This window comes from Lithobates pipiens, unplaced genomic scaffold (genome assembly GCF_037356315.1).
Source record: "Lithobates pipiens isolate NorthernLeopardFrog02 unplaced genomic scaffold, aLitPip1_a1.2 Scaffold_18, whole genome shotgun sequence".
NCBI lineage: Eukaryota > Metazoa > Chordata > Amphibia > Anura > Ranidae > Lithobates > Lithobates pipiens.
In genome coordinates this window covers 641,832,835-641,857,451 of record NW_027507758.1, presented here as the reverse complement: position 1 = coordinate 641,857,451, position 24,617 = coordinate 641,832,835, and the positions used below count along the sequence as shown (strand labels likewise).

General features: G+C 45.9%; 3 protein-coding genes across 7 annotated transcripts in view; 1 reads left to right on the top strand and 2 right to left on the bottom strand.

The window, feature by feature from the left end:
- Window positions 1-24,617, top strand: part of LOC143986903 (uncharacterized) — a 1,023,878-nt gene that overhangs the window by 99,879 nt on the left and 899,382 nt on the right. The gene's annotated exons all lie outside the window — the stretch shown is intronic.
- The window catches only part of LOC143989536 (uncharacterized), a 297,691-nt gene that overhangs the window by 57,803 nt on the left and 215,271 nt on the right, over window positions 1-24,617 (bottom strand). The window contains exons 1-6 of one of the 5 annotated variants that reach the window (XM_077489681.1): window positions 12,909-13,166; window positions 11,317-11,445; window positions 10,763-10,897; window positions 10,551-10,674; window positions 10,337-10,434; window positions 10,035-10,247 (exon numbers count right to left, since the gene is read on the bottom strand). The exons of 1 other annotated variant lie outside the window; for it this stretch is intronic. In XM_077489681.1, coding sequence (XP_077345807.1) covers window positions 10,035-10,247; window positions 10,337-10,434; window positions 10,551-10,674; window positions 10,763-10,897; window positions 11,317-11,445; window positions 12,909-13,049 — 840 coding nt within the window. In that variant the 5' untranslated portion in view covers window positions 13,050-13,166. Of the gene's footprint in view, window positions 1-10,034; window positions 10,248-10,336; window positions 10,435-10,550; window positions 10,675-10,762; window positions 10,898-11,316; window positions 11,446-12,908; window positions 13,169-24,617 lie in introns of those variants that run through there. 3 more of the 5 variants (XM_077489684.1, XM_077489680.1, XM_077489682.1) reach the window with 3 other exon arrangements.
- LOC143989755 (uncharacterized) lies at window positions 7,124-10,035 on the bottom strand. The gene is made up of 2 exons (XM_077490027.1): window positions 9,770-10,035; window positions 7,124-8,468 (listed from the first exon to the last, which is right to left on the bottom strand). Exons 1-2 carry the CDS (start codon window positions 9,897-9,899, stop codon window positions 7,420-7,422), a joined length of 1,179 nt encoding a protein of 392 aa, XP_077346153.1. The 5' UTR covers window positions 9,900-10,035; the 3' UTR covers window positions 7,124-7,419.

Genomic DNA, 24,617 nt, shown 5'->3' with positions numbered 1-24,617 from the left:
CTTTCTAATGCCCCATACACACGACCGGACTTTTCAACATCTAAAGTCTGACGGAATGATTCCGGCAGACTATTCGATCGTGTGTGGGCTGCAACAGACTTTTGATTCGCAAAAGTCTGACAGACTTTAGAAATGGAACATGCTTCAAATTTTTCCGCCAGAACTCTGCCGGACCCAGTTCCTACCGAGAAATCCGCTCGTGTGTATGCTAGTCCGACGGACTAAAACCGACGCTAGGGCAGCTATTGGCTACTGGCTATGAACTTCCTTATTCGAGTCCAGTCGTACGTTATCACGTTCGAATCCGTCGGAGTTTGGTGTGATTGTGTGTGGCCAAGTCCGTTCATTCGGAAAGTCCATCAGAACTCTGCCAGAACTCCGTCAGAACTCCTTCGAAAGTCTGTCGGACATAAGTCTGGTCGTGTGTACGCGGCATAAGTCTGTCAGACTTTTGGGAAGAAAAAGTCTGCCGGAGCCCACACACGGGCGGACTGTCCGCCGGACTCTGGTCCGCCGGATAGTCCAATTGTGTGTACACGGCATAAGACTTACCATACCTGCAAAGCAAATACAATAAAACATAGTAAAAATAAAACAGAGAGAGAACAATAGATAGTGAATGTAAGAGAGAGAACAGGGGTACCAGGGAGGACATACAGAAAATGCCTCCCATGCAGCCGGCTCACTGCATTTGGATTGGGAAATTGGGCCAAAGCACCATCTGGAAACAGAAGGGCTGTGATGATCTCTTCCTGGAATTTAAGGAAGGATCCAGTTCATCCTGAAGCTTTGTATAGTACAAAAGCGTTCAGCAAAGCCAATTGGAATAAATATACAGAATTTTTTTTATACCAGCGCCTGGCCTTATGAGCAATTAGGTACGGCGCCAACAACTGGTCGTTGAGGTCCACCCCTCCCATATTTTAGTTATATTCATGGACACAGAGGGGTTTCTCCACAACACCAGTCGCCGTAGGAATTTGGACCATCGTGGTAAGGTAAGAACAAAGGTAAGAACGAGGTAAGAACAAAAACATTCTTATTATCCCTCCACTTCACACCAAGCTAATTATTACACCGAAAAAGGGTGACACCAAGTCTCACACAATCTTGCCAAATCAACTGTTTCCACCTGAATTCCGGGTTGGCGAGTGAATGGGGGGAAGTACAGATGCTGCAGAAGTGGTGGGTTCCCAATTAGGATTGGCAAATGCAGCAGGAAGGGTACTATGGTCGGCGGGCCTTTCTTTGCCTTCTTGGTGGCTGCGGGACACTACTTGTGCCAACTTGTGCCAGCAAATGTATTTAGGCATAGGACACGCCCTGCCACACCCCCTTAAAGGAAATTTAACCCAAATAAAAGGTTAATTAAATCCACAAGGGATTTTTTTACCACTACTATTCCTTTATATTGGCTTTTAAAATGTATAAATGCAGCAATTTAGAATTTGGATGAAAGGTTTAGCACTGGGAAACACTTTTTGAAAGATAAAAAGTGCATTTTATATACAGCTATATGGATCAGACCAAAATGAGGGACAAATGAGGAGGAAAGAGGGACAGAGGGGACATTGCTCCAAATCAGGGACAGTTGGGAGCTATGCTTGTGCTTGCCACCTCACCGGTTTGAACTGCACTTATGGGACCCGCTACATTACCACGTGTTACTGCAGTGCTGGATGTACAACCAGGGTGTACTAGGCCGCTAGTTCTTGCCAGTTCACCAGAAGGAATAGCGGTGCTAGTACTGGCTCTCTGTTCCATATGAGAGCCCTGCAGTTCTTGCACCTCAACGACAGTAGAAGAAGATCGGGGTCTGGTACACCATGACATTGGCAGGGACCACAACTCCGTTGTCAGAGCTGTCTGTGAGGGAGCCGCTGCTGTCTCCAGGTTCATATTCTGAGTCTGAATCTGACAGATGAGCGACTTCCTCTTCACTATCTGTCATGCTCAGAAACGTGTAGGCCTCTTCACTAGTGTACCTTTGATTTGACATTTTGGTCTCTAAATTTACTGGTACACTAGAAAGACTCACAAGAAAAAGAGCATCTGACTGTCAGCGACTGCTTCAAACACTACCGAAAAAAACTGTTACTGTTCGCAGGGATCAGGCCTTACTCTTTGATTGCTGCAGTTATGTGTTTGGTGTTTTGTAAGTGACAGTGATCGATCAATACTGCACTTGGGTTGGCTGGGCGGAGGGGCTAAATGCAGGGGCTAGCAGGTATCGGGGCTGATTGGGAACCCTAAACTGCTGGGGACGCTAGTATAGATCTGATCAAAGATATTGATCCATTCAGATACTATGCTATTAAGGGAGGTGTATGGTGCGTGCGTGGGTGGGTGATAACGCTACTAGCACTAATCTGATGCTGCCTGGGGTGACACCGATCGTAACTGACGCTAAAACCAGATGTCACCCGCTGGGCGATCAGGGGGTTAAACTTTTATTAGGTAATATACGGCGGATGCCCTGATGCTATAAAAAAATATCAAACTAACCAGCGTCAACCGTGACACTTAAACATTGATCACTGGTGACGGGGGGTGATCAAGGGGTTAAACCTTTATTGGGGGGTCCCTAGGCCTACCACTAAGTATCCTAACACCAATCATTAGGTGTCACTAATGATACCAGTACAGCGATCAAAAAAACAATATGAACACTGCACTGGGTGACACAGTGACAGGGGGTGAAGAGGTTAACTGAGGGGGCAATCGGGGGTGAAATATGTGCCTATGTGTAATGGTGTTAGTGTAGTGTTGGGACAACTCACAGTTAGACGTTATCCCTCCTCTCTCTGGAACAAAAAGGATTCCAAGAGGAGAGATGACATCACTTCCCCTGTTTACACTTAGACAGGCAGGGGAGGATTTCATTTGTCAGGACCGATCAGCAGGTCCAGGCCAGAAACCATTGGCCTGGGTCTGGAAACCGATCGGTTCCACAACGAATCCAATTGTTGTGTCCACGTGCCCGACATAACATAACGTCGATTTGCCCACCCGTGACATTCTGCTGCAGTAAAACTGCGACGGCTGGTCGCGAAGTGGTTAAGAAAGAAAAAAAATGCATTTTTTCTTTTCTTTTTTCACTTTTCAAAACCTTGTGACAAAAAAAATGAGATCTGTAAAATACTACATTCTACTGAAACGGCCCTACTAAAACTCACCAATAACCTACTAACACCAATGGGCTTTACACCATACTCAGTGGCGTAACTAGAACCTTCAGGGCCCCAATGCAAGAAACCATGAAGGGCCCCCCTGAACCCCAGCCAGGGCCCTTCCCTCCGAGTCCGGCAGTGGAACTCCAGGCCGGGGTCACAGGTATGACCTTTGTGAGCCCTGTAGTTCCACCACTGGTATCAGTATTTTTATTTATTTTTAGGTGCCCTATTGGGGGACTGTCCCTAGGCAGGATGGGGTCCCCGTCCCCAGAAGAGATGAGGTCCTTTTCTCCAGGGCAGATGAAGTTACTCCCCCCAGGTGAGAAGGGGTCCCTGTCTCCAGGGGAAGTGGGGGTCCCTGTCCCCACGTGAGAAGGGGCCCCTGTCCCCAGGGGGAGATGGAGGGGGTATGTAATGGTGTGTGAGGGATGGGGTCCTCTCACTCACCATGACCAAGCTGTAGGCCATGCACTCATCCATGTTCGCCTGGGCTCCATTCAGTGTGCTGCACGGGCGATCAGCATATCTCCCAGAAAGACCTTTCATCATCTGTGTATGACGGGGAGGAGGGGGGGCTGGCAGACAAGCCTGCAGTGTCCTCCGGGGAGCCGGCTCTCATAGGGCTGCACTGCATCTGTGTGCTTAAAGTTTGTTTACCCGGGAAAAGTTTGCAGTGCAGAGTGGGCCGGACTCGGGGTGGGCGGGACTCTGACTGGGGAGAACAGACATCGGACTGAGTGGCAATGCATGGAGCAGGAGAGGGGTACTCTGAGGAGCCGGCTGAGGACACAGGTCATGCGGGGAATGCACAACTAAAGAGCAGCCATATGTAGAGGGGGCTGCATGGGCCCCCTGCATCACAGGGCCCGGTTGCGGTCGCAACTGCTGCACCCCCTATAGTTACACCCCTGTCCATACTCATACTCTTAGACCTCTCTGCTGCCTTCGACACAGTTGACCACCTGCTCCTCATCAGAAAACTACACTCCTTTGGCCTCTGCGATTCTGCTTTATCCTGGTTCTCCTCCTACCTATTTCAGCGCACTTTCAGTGTCACTTACAACTCCATCTTCTCAGCTCCTCTTCCTCTCTCTGTTGGGGTACCCCAAGGCTCTGTCCTTGGGCCCCTCCTATCCTTACTCTATACCTCTTCCCTGGGCCAGTTGATAACCTCCCATGGCTTCCAATACCATCTCTATGCCGACGACACCCAGATCTATCTCTCCACTCCTCAGCTCACCCCCTCCATCTCCTCACAGATCTCCAACTTACTGAATGACATCGGTATGGAGGTCACACCACGTCCTCCAACTCAATCTTTCTAAAACTGAACTTGTTATATTTCCTCCTTTACGGTGCCCCTATGACTTTATTATTAAGATCAACAGCACAACCATTGGTCCCTCCACACATGGCAGGGTCATGGGTGTAATCCTAGACTCTGATCTCTCCTTCAGCCCCCACATCCAATCACTGGCTAAATCCTGCCACCTTCACCTCCGCAACATCTCCAGAATTCCACCTTCCTGACTAATGACACCACAAAGCAACTCATTCACTCCGCGATTATTTCCCACCTTGACTACTGCAACTCTCTCCATATTGGCCTACTCTTACACAGGCTCCTCCCCCCTTCAGTCTATTATGATTGCTGCTGCTAGACTAATACACCTCACTAACCAATCCGTGACTGCTGCTCCTCTCTGCCAATCCCCTCACTGGCTTCCCCTCCCCCACCGTATAAAATTCAAAATGCTAACCACTAGGGCTGCAACTAACGATTATTTTCATAATGGATTAGTTGACAGATTATTGTTTCGATTAATCAATTCATCGGTTAATAACCTTAAAAAAAAAGTGGGTCAAATTGACGTTCATTTTCAACCACAGTGATGGGAAAATTTGGAAATAATAGAAAACTTCTCGGTCAAAGGAATTTTCAGACAGTGGATGTGGTTTTCGTTCAGAAATTACATTACTTTTAAAAACAGAATGTTAAAAACAAGTGAAAATTTCAAACAAAATTCTTTCATTCAGCGAATGTACAAAGACTTTTCGTCTGAATATTCTCATCTGAAGATTGATCGGTGTGGTCAGCATAAGGCTCGGTATACACCTATGCAATTTTTGCTTTTGATCTGTTTCTGCCGTGCTTTTTGCTGTGCGTTTTGATTTTTGCGCACGTGATTTTACTGCAATTCGCATTTTTGCATTTTTTTTGGGGCAGATTAAAAAACACAAATTGCTGCAAAAACACATTACATGCTTTTCTGCAGCTTCTCCATTGAAGTACATTGAACCAATAAAGCACCATTTTGCGTTAAAAGTCCCGCCCCTTTCAGATGTGAAACGTGTCCCATAGGAAACCATGGAAATGAACTGTAGAGCGTTTCTGCAAAAACACCAATAAACACAGAGATGTGACCCAGGTCTAAGACGTTTAGTAACATAAAGGGGTTAAAAAAAAAAAAAATGAACCCTTTATAGTAGAAAAAAGCAGATAATCACTACTGGAAGGGGTTCATTTTTTACTGTAGAACATGGAGAGTGATATTTACAGTAGCTATTATTTTTTTATTTTTTTTGTACTATAAAGGGCATTATGTTATTGGCTGATTAATTGATTATGAAAATAGTAATTGATTAATTTCATAATCGATTAATCGTTTCGTTGTTTCAGCCCCACTAACCACAACATACAAGCTCAGCCACAACATTATCCCCACCATCTACATCACCAACGTCATCTGCAGATATCACCCAAATCGTCCCCTCCTCTCCTCCCAGGGCCTCCTGCTCTCTAGCTCCCTTGTTACCTCCTCTCATGCTCACCTTCAGGACTTCTCCAGAGCCTCTCTGATCCTCCGGAATTCCCTGCCCTGGGATATCCGATCAGCCCCTAACCTGTCTACCTCCAGGACTTCTCCAGAGCCTCTCTGATCCTCTGGAACTCCCTGCCCTGGTATATCCGATCAGCCTCTACCCTGTCCACCTTTAGGAGATCCCTGAAAACTCACTTATTCAGGGAAGCCCATCCTACACCCACCTAACAACTGTCCCAGAGCCGCCCCCATCAAATTATTCCCCACATCTATTACATTTTGTACCACCTCCCCCTCCCTTTAGAATGTAAGCTCTATGAGCCGGGCCCTCCTGTACCTTCCGTATTGAACTGTACTGTAATTGTGCTGTCACCCCTCTACATTGTAAAGCACTGCGTAAACTGTTGGCTCTATATAAATCGTGAATTATAATAATAATAATTACGCATTCTGGCCATAATGCAACACAGTGATTTCCTATCATCATCAGCTCCATCTAGTGGCCATAATGAGATATTGTTTCTGTCATATCATATCACAATACTGCATTATGGCCACTAGATGGAGCCAAGAAAATCAGTGTATAAAATAAAATACATCCAATATTCATCACAGCTGGGTGAATGTTTGTCACATTCATTTAAGTAATTTGTTAAAAACAGACCTCTAAAGCTACTTTCACACGGAGGCCCTTTACAGGCGCTATAACGCAAAAAATAACGCTTGCGAATCGTCTGTAAAGAGCCTCTCCTCTCACTCCAATGTGAAAGCCCGAGTGCTCTCACACTGGAGCGGTGCGCTGGCAGGATGGTAAAAAAAAGTCCTGAAAGACGCATCTTTAGGAGTGGAGTATACACCGCTCCTAAAGCGCCCCTTCTTACTGAAATCAATGGGTAGCGCTGCCAAACTGCCGGCAAAGCACCGCTGCAGTGGCACTTTGCGGGCGATCTTAACCCTTTTAAGCCACTAGCGAAGGTTAAGAGCACCCCGCTAGTGGCCAAAAAGGGACAGTAAAGTGCCGCTAAAAATAGCTGAGCTTTACCGCCGATGCCCCCAATGCTCCAGTGTGAAAGTAGCCTAAGTGTTTGTGAAATCTTCCACCACAAAATGTACTCAGCCAATGAGAGGTAAGGACACCATTTTTATTTTTCTACTGCTATCAATGGCCGACACGGTACAACACTTCATCCTTGTCTTTGGTGATCTCTGATCTCCTTATCAACTGTTTCTTCCATGATGAAGATCAGCCATGGAGTATATCTGAGGTGTATATCAGGGTGTGCTTCTTCCCCACATGAGAGCTTTGATGTCCAGCAACATTCATATACAAGACATTTCCCGCACTCAAGGCACTAATACACCTCGAGGGTTGTGTGGGATCCCTGATGTACAGGAAGACAGGACTTCAGTGAGGAACAATTCCCTCACTCAGGACAAGAATACGGCTTCTCCCCCGTGTGAGATCTCTGATGTCTGTAAAGATGGGACTTGTCTGAAAAACATTTTCCACACTCAGGACATGAATATGGCTTCTCCTCCGTGTGAGATCTCTGATGTGTGTAAAGATTGGACTTCCGTGAAAAACATTTCCCGCACTCAGGACAGGAATACGGCTTCTCCCCCGTGTGAGATCTCTGATGTCTGTTAAGACTGGACTTATTTGAAAAACATTTCCCGCACTCAGGACAGGAATACGGCTTCTCCCCCGTGTGAGATCTCTGATGACTGTAAAGATTGGACTTCACTGAAAAATATTTCCCGCACTCAGGGCAGGAATACGGCTTCTCCCCCGTGTGAGATCTCTGATGTGTGTAAAGACTGGACTTCTCTGAAAAACATTTCCCACACTCAGGACAGGAATACAGCTTCTTCTCCGTGTGAGATCTCTGATGTCTGTAAAGATGGGACTTCTGTGAAAAACATTTCCCGCACTCAGGGCAGGAATACGGCTTCTCCCCCGTGTGAGATCTCTGATGTTTGTAAAGATAGGACTTCACTGAAAAACATTTCCCACACTCAGGACAGGAATACGGCTTCTCCCCTGTGTGAGATCTCTGATGTTTGTAAAGATGGGACTTCACTGAAAAACATTTCCCGCACTCAGGACAGGAATACGGCTTCTCCCCTGTGTGAGATCTTATATGCACAATAAGATGGGATTTAAAACGGAAACACTTCCCGCACTCAGGACAGGAAAAGCTCTTCTCTGTTGGAAGGACGGCCCCGTCCCGCACAGTCTGAGGTTCCTCAGGATAAGAGGAATACGATGATCCGGCACCGTCCCTCACAGTCTGAGGTTCCTCAGGATAAGAGGAATACGATGGTCCATCTACACTGTGTGGTGCCGGATGGACATTTGAGGTAGTCGGGTTTTCTCCTGGACTATACTGTGTGATGTCCTCATCTTCTACTTTACAGTCTGGAGACAAAGTGAGACAATCCTCTGAGGTTTTCCTCATCTCCCGTCCATCTACTAAAATAGAAATACAAAGATTATTACTAGACATGAGCTGATTGGTTCCCCTAAACCAGGACTCCGCCCACATCAGGCAGCTTTGTCTCTGAGGATCTTACAATTCCCCCCTCAAGGTAACTAGTAAATGGGTCCTCTGATCTCCTACCAGATCATTTCTTTATTCATGGACCTTAGTCACAGAGGGAGGAAACAACGAGAACTGTCTTTTATAGGAGTGACAGTGATGAGGGGATTATAGGACGAGTGTCCCCTCCCCCTCTATCACTCATTGCCATCTTCCCAACACAAGAAGTCCTGCCCTTCCTTATTTAGTCCATGATTTAGTCATGAATAACAGCGGGGCTGAGCCCCACCAGAGGTCAGAGAGTGAGGATGGGGGGAGAACAACCAAGATGAAGACTGGACTGATCCTGAAGACCCCCATCATTGGGTTATTGACTCCTCCCCCATTATCACTTTCTGTTTAAGGGTCCAAAGTCTGAGGATGTTATCGAGTTATCAATAGGTAAAAGTCTGTGCTCCAATCAAATCATCAGATATAAAATGTCCAGCTGGTAGGAAATGGGTGTAAAAGAGAATACATATTATGTGTATATAGCAGTGGGGGGAGGGGAGAGAGCAGAAGTCAGGACTATGTAATGTACAACATATTGTATAAGATACAACAGATAGGACTATATAGTATCAGAATGATGTAATGTACAACATAGAGTATATAGTGCAGGGGTCAGGAGTATGTAATGTAGAATATAAAGTATACAGTGTAAGGGTCAGGACTCATAATATTGGTATTCAGTAATCAGTGGAAGATGAAATGATTACATGAGACAAGTTGCAGAGGTCCCACACCGCTGCCTCCCATCTCCTGAGACTGCACTCAGTGACTTGGGTCTGAGACTATACAGACATATCCCTCCACCCGGCACAGCCAGCAGACAACACAACAAGTAATCCTGGGGGGATTGTTCTGTCAGAGATCTTGTCATACCCGGGTATGGGGCAGAAGACCCAAATCACATACCCCAGGTGCCTAGATCTAGTAACATCTATGGGGAAAATGAACATTTTGCTGCCAGCTGATCCCCAGAATCTCCATAAATCCAGTCTAGATACATAAATTGTGTCGGCAGCACAGAGAAGGAAGATTATCGGAGAGAAATCCAGGAATACAGGACGGGGAACACAGCTCAGGAAAGTGACCAGGGGATTACAGGCTGATATCACCCAGCCCCCGCTCTACTCTGGACCAATCAGTGAGCAGTATGGATGGAGGAATGGATTTAGTGTTAATGACCCACCTGTGCTGATCTCTGTAGGAGTGTCCTCCTCTATAAATGTCCCTGTTATTCCATCCTCCTCCATAGACTGCTGATCACCCCTCACATACCTCTCTTCTTCTTCTGATTTCACCTCAAATTCTATATCCATTGGATCTCCACTCTAAACCAAGAAAATGAGAGAGAATATCATCTGTAAGATAGAAGATTTATTATTGTGACATCACATAGAAAATCCACACATCATCTCTAGGAGTCCATGTTCTAGATGCTCCATCCCACCAACCTTGTAACAGTGGGGGATGGTGTGACCTTCCTGTGTGGAATCCCGGGAATACAGAGGACGGGGACATCTCTCTGGTGGGTTTCTGTAGCTGGATGACTCCACCATGGTGTCCTGGTACAGATCTTTGTGTTCTTTTAGAGACTCCTCATCCTCATCATCCTCCTCTTTTATCTCTTCTTTAACCTCAACTTTAGAATCTCTCAGGTTTCCACTCTGAATATATAATAAAAATGACATCAATGGTAACAATGCAGATAATGTACAGATCCTAATGATACTATCAGTGATTGTTCTTCATCTACCTGATGATGGTGGGGGATGGTGTGACCTTCCTGTGTGGAATCCTGGGAATACAGAGGACGGGGACAACTCTCTGGTGGGTTCCCATTACTGGATCCATCTGTAGGAAACACACACACTGACTGAATACATTGTTTCTATGTGTTTATCAGATGATGGGGGATCTAGGTGGAGCCTCCGTACTGCTCTCTCCTTTACAATAAAGTCTCCTCTTACCCGGTGATGTGAGGGGCGGCTGATTGTCCATCATGACGTCCTTGTAGAGATCCTTGTGTCCTTCTAAATACTCCCAGTCCTCCATGGAGAAATAGACAGTGACATCCTGACACCTTATAGGAACCTGACACACACAATGATACAGTCACCATCCAGACACATCCCTTGTCGGTTACTGGATAATGTCCCACAATTCCCAGAATCCTCCTCACCTCTCCTGTCAGCAGCTCCATCATCTTCTTGGTGACTTCTACAATCTTCTCCATGTTGTGTCTCTCAGGTTTTAGGGAGTCACATGGAGGCACTGTGATGGTCATATGATCACCGGACTTCACAAGAGGAAATCTCTGTATTGAGGAACCAATAGGAATATCATGTTAGAACCCCAGAATCCTCCTCACCTCTCTGGTCAGGTCTGTGTTTTATTAATAGAGATAAGAGTGATGTCATGTGACCTCCCAGAATCTTCCTCACCTCTCCGGTCAGGTCTGTGTTTTATTAATAGAGATAAGAGTGATGTCATGTGACCTCCCAGAATCCTCCTCACCTCTCCGGTCAGGTCTATGTTTTATTAATAGAGATGAGAGTGATGTCATGTGACCTCCCAGAATCCTCCTCACCTCTCCGGTCAGGTCTGTGTTTTATTAGTAGAGATAAGAGTGATGTCATGTGACCTCCCAGAATCCTCCTCACCTCTCCGGTCAGGTCTGTGTTTTATTAGTAGAGATAAGAGTGATGTCATGTGACCTCCCAGAATCCTCCTCACCTCTCCGGTCAGCAGGTAGATGATCTCCAGGGTGAGGTTTAGTATCTTCTCAGTCATGTGACTCCGGTCCTCCTCCATCCTCATTGGTGCCGTCATTTGATCTATACAGGTCTCCTTGTAAGCGGATAACTTTGGGAAATGAAAGTAAGAATTATTGGATGGTGTTGGTCACACAATAATAGGATGTGGATGTGAGGGGGTAATAGGAGGGTTGCTGTACATTTAACAACTACTCCCCCCATGGGAACACATTTAGTTTGGACTGTTTGCTACATTTTTGAGGTGCGGGACCCTCTTGGCTGCTGGATCAGATATTCCCTTTTCTCTGTTGGGTTTGTTTAGTTCCTGAACTGGATTCATAAAATTTTATATCTGCAGACAAGGAATGATAAATACGATCCTTCCTTTGACTTGTTTGCTCTGAGGCAGTGCTGTGAGGACAATGTCGGGTCATCATGATGTCCAGGAAGGGGAACTTGCTGACTTTTGGTCGGAGTTGCCGGCTAATCAGGATAATTGCCAGAACTCCGGCTGCAAGGCTCCAATCCCCGGCAGCCTGCTGACTGATCGGAGTGATGTCACTCTCTGCAGTAAGAGAAGGGATGGGATTGGATAGCAGGAGGATGCTGCTGGTGGAGTACAGAACTGTGGGGGAGGAGTCGGTTTTGTTTTCTCTAATATCAACCCATCTGCCATCTATGCTGATTATGAAGATTTTAACATGTAAGTGTACTATTTGTTTTTATGGAATAAATGACTTCATCATTCTAATGAGGATCTCGCGCTGTCATTTCTTTGTTGTTTGAGCTCCTTGGATCTTCCCGGATCTTTATCTGACAAGCTGCAGGACCCTTGTATGTTGGAATGAACATTTGTCCTCATCATGCTGTTACCATAGACTGCTGTCTATTGGGCTGGACCTTGTAGTGCACATTACTGGTGTGTTTTTTATTTCAGTGCTGGTAGGAGGACAGCAGGGGGGAGGGGTTTGTTCTCTTGGTCTATTTTGTATCCTGTAACATATTTCTAGAACAGTGTAATGGTGAGGTGAAGGCTTCCTTCACTTGCTGGCAGAAGGTCTTTAAAAGAGAAGTATGATTTATTTTTCTTTCAGATTCATTCAGCCCGCTCTCTGCTGAAAACAGGTCACAAGAGTGCAAAACGACCTGCACTCCTGTAACCCATAGGAGAAGCCCAGCCAAGCCATCTCAGGCTGGACTTCTCCTTTATGGAGGTCAGAAAAGTATGTGCAGGTGGGTGAGAGGAGCATCAGAGACCAACAGCCTGTGTAGTGTAATAATTGTCCTTTGTAGGCCATGTATGGTCAGGATGGTCATTGTCTTGTCTATTTATTGTCAGTGATGTTTGTTTAGAGGAACATATTACTAGAATTTATCTCCGAAATGAAGAGAATGTTCCGGCCCTGTAAGTGGGAAAATGTTCTGCCCCTGAAGAGGTTAATCTAGGTCTCCACACTATATATGTGTGTATCATCATCTGCTGGAGATAAAAGACATCACAGTGACTATGGAGGAAGAGGACGGACATGACGGGGGGTTACTGGGTGTAAATAGAAAATAAGATCTTATTACCTCGTCTTCTGCTACTTCCAGCAACGTCTTCTTGCTACTTCCTGACTCACCTCTCACCCGGAACTTCCTGTGTGTACCTGACATCACTTCCTGTCTGTATTCCATAGAGACTTCCTGTCTGGGTAGAAGTAAGATCACCATCTTGTGGAGTTCAGAGGAACTGCAGCCCCAGGTAATGACTCATTATAACCATGTATAACAGGGCAAAGTTAAAAACATAACTCAACAACTAAATTAAACTTTTTGATGAAGAAAATGGAAAAATATATCAAAAAGCATATATATATATATATATATATATATATATATCAGTCCACTCATAACGAATATGTTAAACATAAATTGCAAGGATGTAATGTTTACATAGGAATGGTGGTGGAGATCTCTCCAAGTAAGAACACTTCCTGGTATATAAATAAAATAATTAATGTGAAAAAAGCTGTAAAACAATAAAAAATCTATAGACTGAGTCACCCACTTCATCCATAAAGGCATTGTGATTCCAGATCTTCTAGATCACATAGAAGGAGGACTCATCAACATACATCCCAACTTTTTGAGATGGGAATGCGGGACACCTATTAGCAAAAGTATGTAGGCATCAGACACACCCCAGCCACGTCCCCTTAAAGGAGAATCATACAAAAAAATGATTGGTTAAACCCACAAGTGCTTTTTTACCACTATTATTTCTTTACACTGGCTGTCAAAATCTACAAATGCAGCAATTTAGAAATTGGATGAAAGGTTTAGCACTGGGAAACAATTTTTGAAAGCTAAAAAGTGCATTTTATATACAACTATATAGATCAGACCAAAATGAGGGACAAATGAAGAGGAAAGAGGGACAGGGGGACATTGTTCCAAATCAGGGACAGTCCCTCGAAATCAGGAACAGTTGGGAGCTATACATCGGTGATTTCATACATTTATTGTGAAGGATAGAACAATCCTTAGAAGGGATCATGTAGGAAAGGCTCCTGACTGGTGAGATCCAACAGACATCCCAACTCTCCCACATTTCGGCTGTGGCTCCCTGACACCCGCAAGTGCCGCCCAATATCCCGGATGCAGGGCCAATTCTGGGCAGGTACGCAGGGTGCAGCCAGAGCCGGCGATACTGCTAGTCAAAACTAGGCAGTCGCCTAGGGCGCAGCCACAACGGCTGGCTTACCTACTCTCCATTGGGAGGAGAGAGGGCACCTGGTGCTTGTGAGTGCCTGTGCGGCTGTGCCTCATCCTCTACCCCTTCCCTACTCGGCGGTTATGTGACCAGTGGCATAGCATGGGGGAGGCAGGTGGGGCACCGCCCTGGGGCCAGGTGCAGAATGTAAAGGGCCGCTGTTATACTGTCCCCAGTGTGATGGCCGTTTAGCGGGGCCAAATAGGCGAAGTGCTAGTGGCACTACAGCAGCAATCTGTATCACCCTTGGGGTGCAGTTGGACATCCATCACCACACACCGCAGTAATCAGCAATCCAAGGGCAGATAGGTGGGGGGACCTGAGAGAGCTCAGGACTCAGAAGAAGAGCTTCTCTGGCACGCCTCTTCCTCCTAGACCCCACCCCCTGAAGAGGCAAGAACAGCTGGCCAGGCGCAATGGGACAAAGGAGGGACTGCAGATAGGGACAGGGCTAGGGGTCTCTCTAATCTCCCCCTCTCTCAACCCTCTCCTCTCTCCGCACCCCCTCTCTTTCAGCCCTCACTCACTCAACCCCCATCACTTTTAGAACTTCCTCTCTTAGTCCTCCTCTCTCTCAGTCCCCCTCTCTCTCAACCCTCCCCTATCTTAGCCCCCTTCTCTCAGCTCCGCTTTAACTCCCCTCTCTCAGCCCTTCTCTCTCTCTGAGCCCCCTCTCTCTGTCCACCCCCCTCTCTATCACCCCCTCTCTTTGTCAGTCCACCCTCCCTCTCTCTCAGCCCTCTTCCCTCTTGCTCTCTACCTCCCTCCCTCTCCATCAGCCCCCCTCTATCTTAACCACCCTCTCTCTCTCTCTACCACCCTCTCGGTCAGCCCCTCTCTCTCTCTCTCTCTCTCTCTCTCTCTCTCTAAGCCACTCTCTGTCAGTCCCCTCTCTCTCAGCCCCCCTCTCTCTCTCTGTCAGTTGCCCCTTCTCACCCTCCCTCTCTCTCTCTCAGACACTTTCTCTGTCAGTCCCCCTCTCTCTCAACCACCAGCTCTCAACCACCCTATCTCTCTCAGCCTCCCCTCTCTCTCAGCCCCCTCTCTGTCCACCACTCTCTATCTGAGCCCCTCTCATAGCCCCCTCTCTCTCTATCTCTCTCAGCAACTCTCTCTGTCAGCCCCCCTCTCTCAACCACCCTATCTGTCAGGCCCCCTCCCTTTTTATCAGCCCACCCTCTCCCTCTCAGCCCCCTGTCTGTCCACCAAACTCTCTTTGAGTCCCCCCTCTCTCTCTCAGCCCCCCACCTCTCTGTCAGTCACTCCCCCCTCTCTGAACCCCTCCCTCTCTCTCAGCCCCACTTCTCACTCTCTTTCAGCCCTCCTACCTGTTTCAAGCAGAAACACTGCACACCCTGACTCCTACCTCCATGACCACTTCAAATCACTGAAGTTGTCATGGGGGTTGGAGTTTTCTTTTAATATTTCTCAGAAGAAGTAAACCTCTGTATAGTGATTCCAATTCATTTGACCATCCCCTAGTTATATTAAATTGGTGGTAGTGGGGTGCGGAGCGCCACCTCCCTGCCATGAGTTTTCCCCCTGCCAGAAATGAGTTTGCCTTCTCCCTGAAATTAGTTTTTGCAGGTTGGGATGTCTGATCCAAACATAATGATTACATCTGTAGTGCTGTCCCCGTAGGGCTTTCTGTGTGTTGACTACTTAGGCCTCCCTCTGATTGCCTGCAGACCATTGCTGGGGGTTTTCACATATCCCTCCTTAATCCCGATTGCTCGTTACTCAATAAACAGTCCAGAGTGCTTGTTTTTTATATTTATTGTGGAACTTGGATGGGAGAAAGGATTAGTGGGATACTCCAACTGAACTATTCACAGTAGATAAGGACAGCTCTCACTTGGCCTTATTTGTGGAAGCAGACACATTGCTTTAAGCATACAGCCACAAGTATGGAGGATTTAAGTCTTCTTTCTCTAGCAGCATACTTGGCTCAACTACTTTATCTTCAGTATATTCTCTAACATCCCCTAACCTGACACCCACCCACTGACTATTCTAGCTGAAGGGATGGCCCTCAAAGGACAAGCCCCATGACACAGATCTGTACTCCCAGTAGGCAGAATCAGATTCTTGCTGGGGTCTCCCTTCCAGTCAGCTTTGCAGGACCTCTGGGTTCAGCTCCTCTGTAGCTTTTAGGCCCTAAGTTCTCCAGCTAAAAGACCCCAAGCAGAACTGCCCTTAGCATTTATACCGTTACCCAGCATGCAATGAGGCACTTTCTTCTGCCAATTGGCAGGGCTGTAATAATTCCTGTGCCCTCACTTGTCAGGAATCATTCCGTCAGACTTTGGATGTTGAAAAGTCCGGTCGTGTGTACGGGGCTTTGCAATCCTTCTGGTAAGCAGAAAGAACAAAAACTATACTATCTTCTAGCACCTACCTAGGAGGGTGCTACATCCATCCCCCACTAAACAAGCCATGTGTTAAGGCTATGCTCAGCCATTCCTTCTCAAAGCTGGCCGCTCAGCTGTCATCTACTTGCCAGCTCCTTTCTCTCCACAGTGACTCACCTGTTGATGATATCCTGCTTGTCAGCCCTGCCTACTTAATCCGTCCACCCCTGATGATCTCTGTCTTTGCCTTTGCCACATCTCTAGAGACGCTCTCCTGTGTTCCTTTTAAAGACTTACTTGGCTGACATTTCCTGGCTCCAGATCCTGCTTGCTGTTCTATGCTCATCTCTGGCTCCTTGATGTTTTGGCTTGTCTGACAATCCTTACCGGTTCCTGAACTGTGGCTATGTTTTGACTACCTTTACTCTGTTTACCTTTTTATTATTAAACAAGTGAGATTTAACTGTACTTCTGTCTCGGGCTGATTCATGGTTTCTGACAGTAGCCAAAGGCATTGAATTCAGAAGATGCAGTCAATCCATTTGTTGGTAATATTTTTTCCAGATTGGATGAGCAGGATCACCACATGGATCAGTTTGTCCTGGTGTTACAAATGCACGGCTCACCTGGAATCTCCCACTGTGGCTGCTCTGGCACAACCTGAGTCACAGGCCGTCCCTGCTGCTGCTTCAGTCTCAGTGCAGCCACCCGCCTTGAGTATTACCTCTATAAGACTTATGTCTGGTTCTTCTTCACTTCTGCCTGCGATTTGGGTGTGATCCAGTCCAATATCAGAGGGTTTCTCAACCAGGTTGAGAAACTTTGACATGCTGCCTCAGGCTTTTCCCACAGACAGAAGTAAAGTAGGTTTCATGATATATTTGCTTTCTGAGAGAGCCTTGGTCTGGGCAAGCCCTCTACGGGTGGCTTCTTTTAAAAGGGTATTTGACGTTCATGCATTCTCCTCTTCTGCTGCCAAATGCCTCATGTCCATCAAACAGAGTACGAGAACTGTTGCCAGCTATGCCATTAAATTCTGTACTCTGGCAGCAGAGGTTGCTTGGAACAATGAGGCCCTCGTGGCTACTTTTTCTCATGGTCTCTCGGATACCATCAAGGATGAGATAGCAGCCCAAGATTTGTTGCAGTTATGTGTGGCTTTTTATCTTAACGATATCCTCATATTTTCCAAGTCCTTGGAGAGTCACCACACAGATGTCTGTCGTGTGCTTCAGAAACGAAGAGAGAACAATCTCTATTGTAAATTGGAAAAGTGCAAGTTCCATTGTGAACAGGTTAAATTCCTGGGTTATGTCATTTCCACTGCTGGTTTTTCAATGGACCCAGAGAAACTTTCAGCAGTCCTACAGTGGCCCCGACCCATGGGTTTACGTCCTCTGCAGCATTTTCTTGGCTTTGCCAACAATTATCAGAAGTTTATTCGTAGCTTCTCGTCTCTGGTCAAGCCCCTGACTGATATGACCAGAAAAGATGGTAACCCACAGAGTTGGTCTCCAGAGTCCATTAAGGCCTTTGAGAGTCTCAAGGCTGCCTTTGTTTCTGCTCCTGTGTTGGCACATCCTGATCCTACGTTACCTTTTATCCTTGAGGTTGATGCTTCTGAGAATGGAGTTGGCACTCTTCGGTCTCAACGTCTTTACTCTGAGAGCACCTTGCATCCTTGTGGCTACTTTTCCAAGAAATTGTCACCTGCAGAGTACAATTACCAGATTGGTGACAGAGAGCTTTTAGCGATCATTTTAGCCCTGAAAGAATGGAGACATCTCCTTGAAGGTAGCACTGTGCTGGTTCTCATTCTTACTGACCATAAGAATCTCACATTCTTGTCTGAGGCTAAATGCCTCTCTCCCATAAGGGCGCAATGGGCTCTTTTCTTGTATAGTTTCAATTCCATTGTCTCATTTCGCATGACAATTTTCCTCCACTTCCAAGTCAGTTCTGCTTCCTGAGATTCCTCCTGATTGTATTCTGGCTATGGTTCGAATCAGTCTCACTTTGGGTGACAAAATTCCTGCACCTCAGGTCCATGCTCCTCCTGAGAAACCTTGTGATCGCTGCTTTGTCCCAGAGAGTCTCCATACTGCTCCAGACTTACCATTCACCCAAAGGCTGATGTCCACCCTGGGAAGAATCAACTCTTTTGGGTCATTTCTCAACAGTTCTGGTGGCCTAGTCTACGTGCTGATGTAGCAACCTTTGTAGCTGCCTGTTCCGTGTGTGCTCAGAGTAAGACTCTATGACACCTCCTACAACCCATACCCAATGGCAAGAGGCCCCGGACCCACCTGTCTATGGATTTCATTCTGTAGTTACCCAACTCCCAGGGCAACACAGTTATCCTTAAGATGGTTGACCGGTTCTTGAAAATGTCCCATTGAATTCCACTTAAGAAGTTGCCCACTTCTAAGGAACTGGCTTCCATTTTTGCTCAGGAGATCTTTTACTTACATGGGCTACCCAAGGCGATTGTCTCAGACAGGGGTAGTCAGTTTGTGTCCCGGTTCTAGCAAGTCTTTTGTACACAGTTGGGAATTCAGCTTGCTTTCTCCTCTGCGTATCACCCACAGTCTAATGGGGCCGCAGAACGAGCCAATCATTCCTTGGAGCAATTCCTACGTTGCTATCTTTCTGACCATCATAACAACTGGTCAGACCTTAATGAATCTTTTGTGGTCAGGGATGGAGGATTTTTAGAGGTTTCAGCATACGAAACGCCTTTGGCTTTTTAAACATTTTTATTCAAGTAGTGGGAGGGGAGACCGTGGAAAAAAAGGCCCATCTTAATGGCTCTCCAAACCCATCATTTTGTTAGTCTATACCTCCTCTGCAGTATTTGTAACATAGTTTTGGGACTGGCCAATGAGTGGCAGAGTTGTTTCCCAGACTGCCACAGTAATTGGTTAGTCTATTAAGTTGATATTTTAACTTCAGTATGGTGGTTATCTAAAACCAAAAGATATTTTTATTTTCATGCCCTAACCTTGTGATTTGAGGGATTTACATTCACCTCAGTATAGGGATAACACACCTCTTTTTCTTTGTTGATGTGTTTGTTTTAGATGAACCTCTGTCAACATGGTGCCACACATCTTTTTGTGACATGAAATAAAGTGATAGATATTCTTATAACTCATGATCTCTGACTGGAAGGTTATAAAAATGTCCCCATCCTAATAGTATTTAAAAAATAAACACACACAAAAGTCCTTCATTTATTCAAATTTTAATAAAAGTTAGGCCTTTTTTCCCTCCTGATGGCTTTTGGTGCGTGGGAATACGCACCTTTGTTTTTTGTCTAAGAGACAACTGCTGACAGCTGAGAAAAATCTACTTGGCAAACTTGCTTTCCTGAAGGGTGATTGGCTGCTAAAGGGTGAATGCAAAGAACCACACAAGACAGGGTGAAATTTACTTTTTCCTGGGCTACCTAACTTCTGGGGCTTCCCTAATGAGTTACTTATGCCCAGCCTTGACATTATCTAAGTTGCCCCTCATAGGGAACTTCAGACATGTCAACCAATGGAGGAAAACCAGACTAAGCACCCCCAGCATCAGAACATTAGTAAGCAACAACTCCACCTACAATGACCAAACCCTGTAGTATCAAAAGGGAGGAAGCAGTTGAAAAAACGACCATCAGACAAATGTTTGCAGAGTTGAAAAGACAATGGAAAATCAAATGATCGTGACCTCCCATCCCATGATATCAAGGCCTGGAATGGAACTGGGAAAAGGGAAACCTACTTTGCAAGACCCTCAGGTAAAAATGAATTAAGGAATCTTTACCAATGACCTGAACAGAGGCACCTTAGAGTGCATATTAAGGCATTTTCTAAGGAGGAAAAAATACTCTCTCCTGGGCAGTCTTCAGGGACAGGCCCTAATATTCCAACTGCTAAGCCAGAAGTAATGCAGCATTCTGAAAATAGAGAACCCAATCAATCTCTGTAGAGTAGGTACCAGGGGAGACAGGGGAGTTGATTTACTAAAGCTGTAGTGCAAAATCTGGTGCAGATGTCCAGAGAAACCAATCAATTTAAATTTTTTTGTCAAAGCTTAATTGAACAAGCTGACGTTTGAAGCTGATTGGCTACCATGCATAGCTGCACCAGATTTTGCTTCCTCCAATTCTGGTAAATAAACCCCAAGAAAAGATCAAAATGCTCCCAAGAAAGTAGGTCATCTATGTACCCTTCAATAGAAATACCCATCAAAAGGCCCAGAGTAAGAGCCAGGACCCTGGTGAACCTCTGGGAATCATGGGCAGGTTGAATGTTGGGGCCATAAAACAGAAGATAACATTCCTCCACCACAAATGGCAGGAACCTTGGGGGGGGGACATTAGGGGTTCCCTTCATGTCCACCAATCCCAGGAAGACCCCAGCTGGAGAGAGGCCATCACCAGGTTCACTGATTCCATCTAGAAATCCACACATGAAGAGACCCGTCAAAATGAATTTAGATCCAGAATAAGACGAGCATTGCTGTCTGGTGCTGGAACTATAGGAGCATAAATGTAGAACCTTCTCTGGAACAATCACTTCCTGAAACAAAGGAGGATTGCATGTTTTTGAAAAAGCAAATCTGTTGTCGGAGAAAAAAAACTGTGTGAAGTTTCTCTGCAAAAGGCCTGTAAAGTCCTACCTCACCCAATCAGAGGGGGCGCCTCTTCAAGTGAAGTCCCTTGTTTAGATAGTGTGGATGACCAGAACTCCTAATGGAACTGGGAACTGCAGCTGAATGCCCAAAACTTGATCTCACTGAAGTGGAAGGAGTAGCAAGCTGTTGAAATCAAGCGCTTGCCCTACTCCCAGAAGGCACAAGAGTGTCTCCTATTCCTGGTGACTTTCGGATATTATAACTTCTGGTTGTGATAAAGGATTGCCGGCTCTACCAGACACATAAACCTCTCTGAGTGAACTCACTCTCCCTGGGGCATTACCAGGTGAATCTCTACAGCAGAGCAAACACTTCTTGGGGGTCAGTTCAGTCCACATACTAGACATCCATATGGTGAGGATGTGTCTGGAAAGCTAAGGACATTGTGGCATCTGCCATGATCCAAGCCCTGAAGACCCTTGAGAAGAAAAACTAAGGAAGTGGCCATTTTAAATTTTGCGGAATTTTAAATTCCACAAAATAAATCACAAAGAATTTAGTTGTCTGCCAAAAACTGAGATTCCTCTGGTGCAGAGTCCTTGAAGGAAAAACCTTCCATCTGCCCCAAAATGTTATCTGCCTCTGTTGTTTTCTCCATCAGGTCCCCTTCCGTAATAAGGATTGGGGAGGAGATGGGGAATGCCCAAGTTTGCAAACTAAATGGTCCAACCGGCACCAATCCCAGAAACGATGCTGTCCCTCAGCCAAGCAAATTCTGATTTCTTCGTAATCACACAGGAATTGGAGGAAAGGTGCAGCAGAGATAGCGATGATACCGTATACAGTGCCTTGAAAAAATACCCCTTGAAATTTTCCACAGTTTGTCATGTTACAACCAAAAATGTAAACGTATTTTATTGGGATTTTATGGGATAGACCAAAACAAAGTGCCACATAATTGTGAAGTGGAAGGAAAATGATAAATGGTTTTAAAATCTTTTTACAAATAAATATGTGAAAGGTGTGGCATGTATTTGTATTCAGCCCCCTTTACTCCGATACCCCGTACTAAAATCTAGTGGAGCCAATTGCCTTCAGAGGTCACCTAATTAGTAAATAGAGTCCATCTGTGTGTCATTTAATCTCAATATAAATACTGTTGTTCTGTGAAGCCCTCAGAGGTTTGCTAGAGAACCTTAGTGAACAAACAGAATCGTGAAGGCCAAGGAACACACCAGACAGGTCAGGGATAACGTTTTTGAGAAGTTTAAAGCAGGATTAGGTTATAAAAAAAATATCCCAAGCCTTGAACATCTCAGGAGCACTTTTCAATCCACCATCCAAAAATAGAAAGAGTATGGCACAACTGCAAACCTACCAAGACATGGCCGTCCACCTAAACTGACCGGCCGGGCAAGGAGAGCATTCATCAGAGAAGAGCCAAGAGGTCCATGGTAACTCTGGAGGAGCTGCAGAGATCCACAGCTCAGGTGGGAGAATCTGTCCACAGGACAACTATTAGTCGTCTCTCCACAAATCTGCCCTTTATGGAAGAGTGACAAGAAGAAAGACATTGGTGAAAGAAAGTCATAACAAGTCCTGTTTGTAGTTTGTGAGAAGTCATAGTGGGGACACAGCAAACATGTTATCAGAATGTTTATACCGAAATATTAAAATAGTATTGTAATTATGAAAATATGCAAAACTTTGATTTGATAGATTTACAATTTTCTAACGATACAAATGTGAACCGTAACCCATTGACATCATCTATGACGAAACGCATCTGGGAAGGCACGCAGTGACGCTACCACACCAAATGAGGGGAGGACGGGCTTTCGCAAACTGCCGGCCGGCTTTGCTGTTATTGTAAATTGATGCGATCGATACGAGTATTGTTTGTAAGTGTGCGACTTTCTTCTATTATTAAAATGCTAAAAGTATTTTCACACTATGGGCAGTCTCTTTTCCTTTTGAGCAAATAATAGAGCTCTTGAATCTGTGGAGTATTTGAGTAACGTTTCATTGCAAGGTCCAGATCCAGTGTGCAGTTTAACCACTTAAGGACCGCCGCATGTAATTATACGTCGGCACAATGCCACGGACAGGCACAATCACGTACCCGTACCCTTCCACCAGATCGGACCCCCTCCCACTGGTTGCGGCGGTCCGTTTTGCTTCAGGAGCGATCCAGGATGAGGGGATGGCCTTTGGCCATCCCCTCTGGATCGCTCCTGGCGGATGAGAAGCTTCCCCTGCCTGTGTAGTGTAAACACAGGCAGGAGGAAGTTATGTCACTCTCCTCGGGGTGGTCTTTTTGACTGGATGGCGAGTTGAGAAGACATGCTAGTAAGTGCACCAACACTACACTGACACGTAGGTACACATAGGCACACTTTAACCCCCAGTCACCCCTGATCACCCCTCGATCCTCCCCCCTCCCAGTCACAGTGTCACGGATTGCAGTGATCATTTATTTACTGATCACTGCATTTAGTGTCAGTTGTAGCTGTAAAAACTGTCAGGGCAGTTAGTGTTAGGTCCAGGGTAGCCCCCTACCCACCCCCTATAAAGGTTTAACCCCCTGATTGCCCCCCAGGTAACCCTTTCACCCCCTTTTGCCAGTGTCACTAAGTGATCGTTTTTCTGTTCGCTGCATTAGTGTCACTGGTGCCGCTAGGTAGCTAGTTATTTTTTAGGTTCACCGCCAGGTTTTTATAGTGTTAGGTACCCCCATATACTACCTAATAAAGGTTTTAACCCCCTGATTGCCCATAGAGTTAACTCTTTCACCAGCGATCACCGTGTAAGTGTCACTGGTGACGCTGGTTAGCCAGTTAGTTATTTAGGTTCCCCGTCAGGTTTTTATATAGCGCCAGGGACCCCCATATATGACCTAATAAAGGTTTTAACCCCCTGATTGCCCCTAGTTAACCCTTTCACCAGGGATCACCATATAAGTGTTACGGGTGACGCTGGTTAGTTAGTTTGCTTTTTATAGAATCAGGGCACCCACCATTTATTACTCAATAAAGGTTTAACCCCCTGATCACCGGGCGGGTGATATCAATTAGGTTTTAGGATCAGATAGGGTCTGCGTCGCCCCAGGCAGCGCTAGGTTAGTGCCAGTACCGCTAACACCCACACGCAAAGCATACACCTCCCATAGTGGTATAGTATCTGAACAGATCAATATCTGATCTGATCAGATCTATACTAGCATCCCCAGCAGTTTAGGGTTCCAAAAAAATGCATTGTTAGCGGGATCAGCCCAGCCCACCCAAGTGCAGTATCAATCGATCACTGTCACTTACAAAACACTAAACGCATAACTGCAGCGTTCGCAGAGTCAGGCCTGATCCCTGCGATCGCTAAGCCCTTGTACACACAGTCGGAGATTCCGACAACCAAATCCGTCTGAGTAATTCAGATGGATTAATTCCGGAAGAGTCCGATAGGACACATTCCGTCTGAATCTCCGACCGTGTGTACAAGGGCTAACAGTTTTTTTTTGGTAGCATTTTATATTTAAATCCTCAAGGCAGTGCTTGGTTT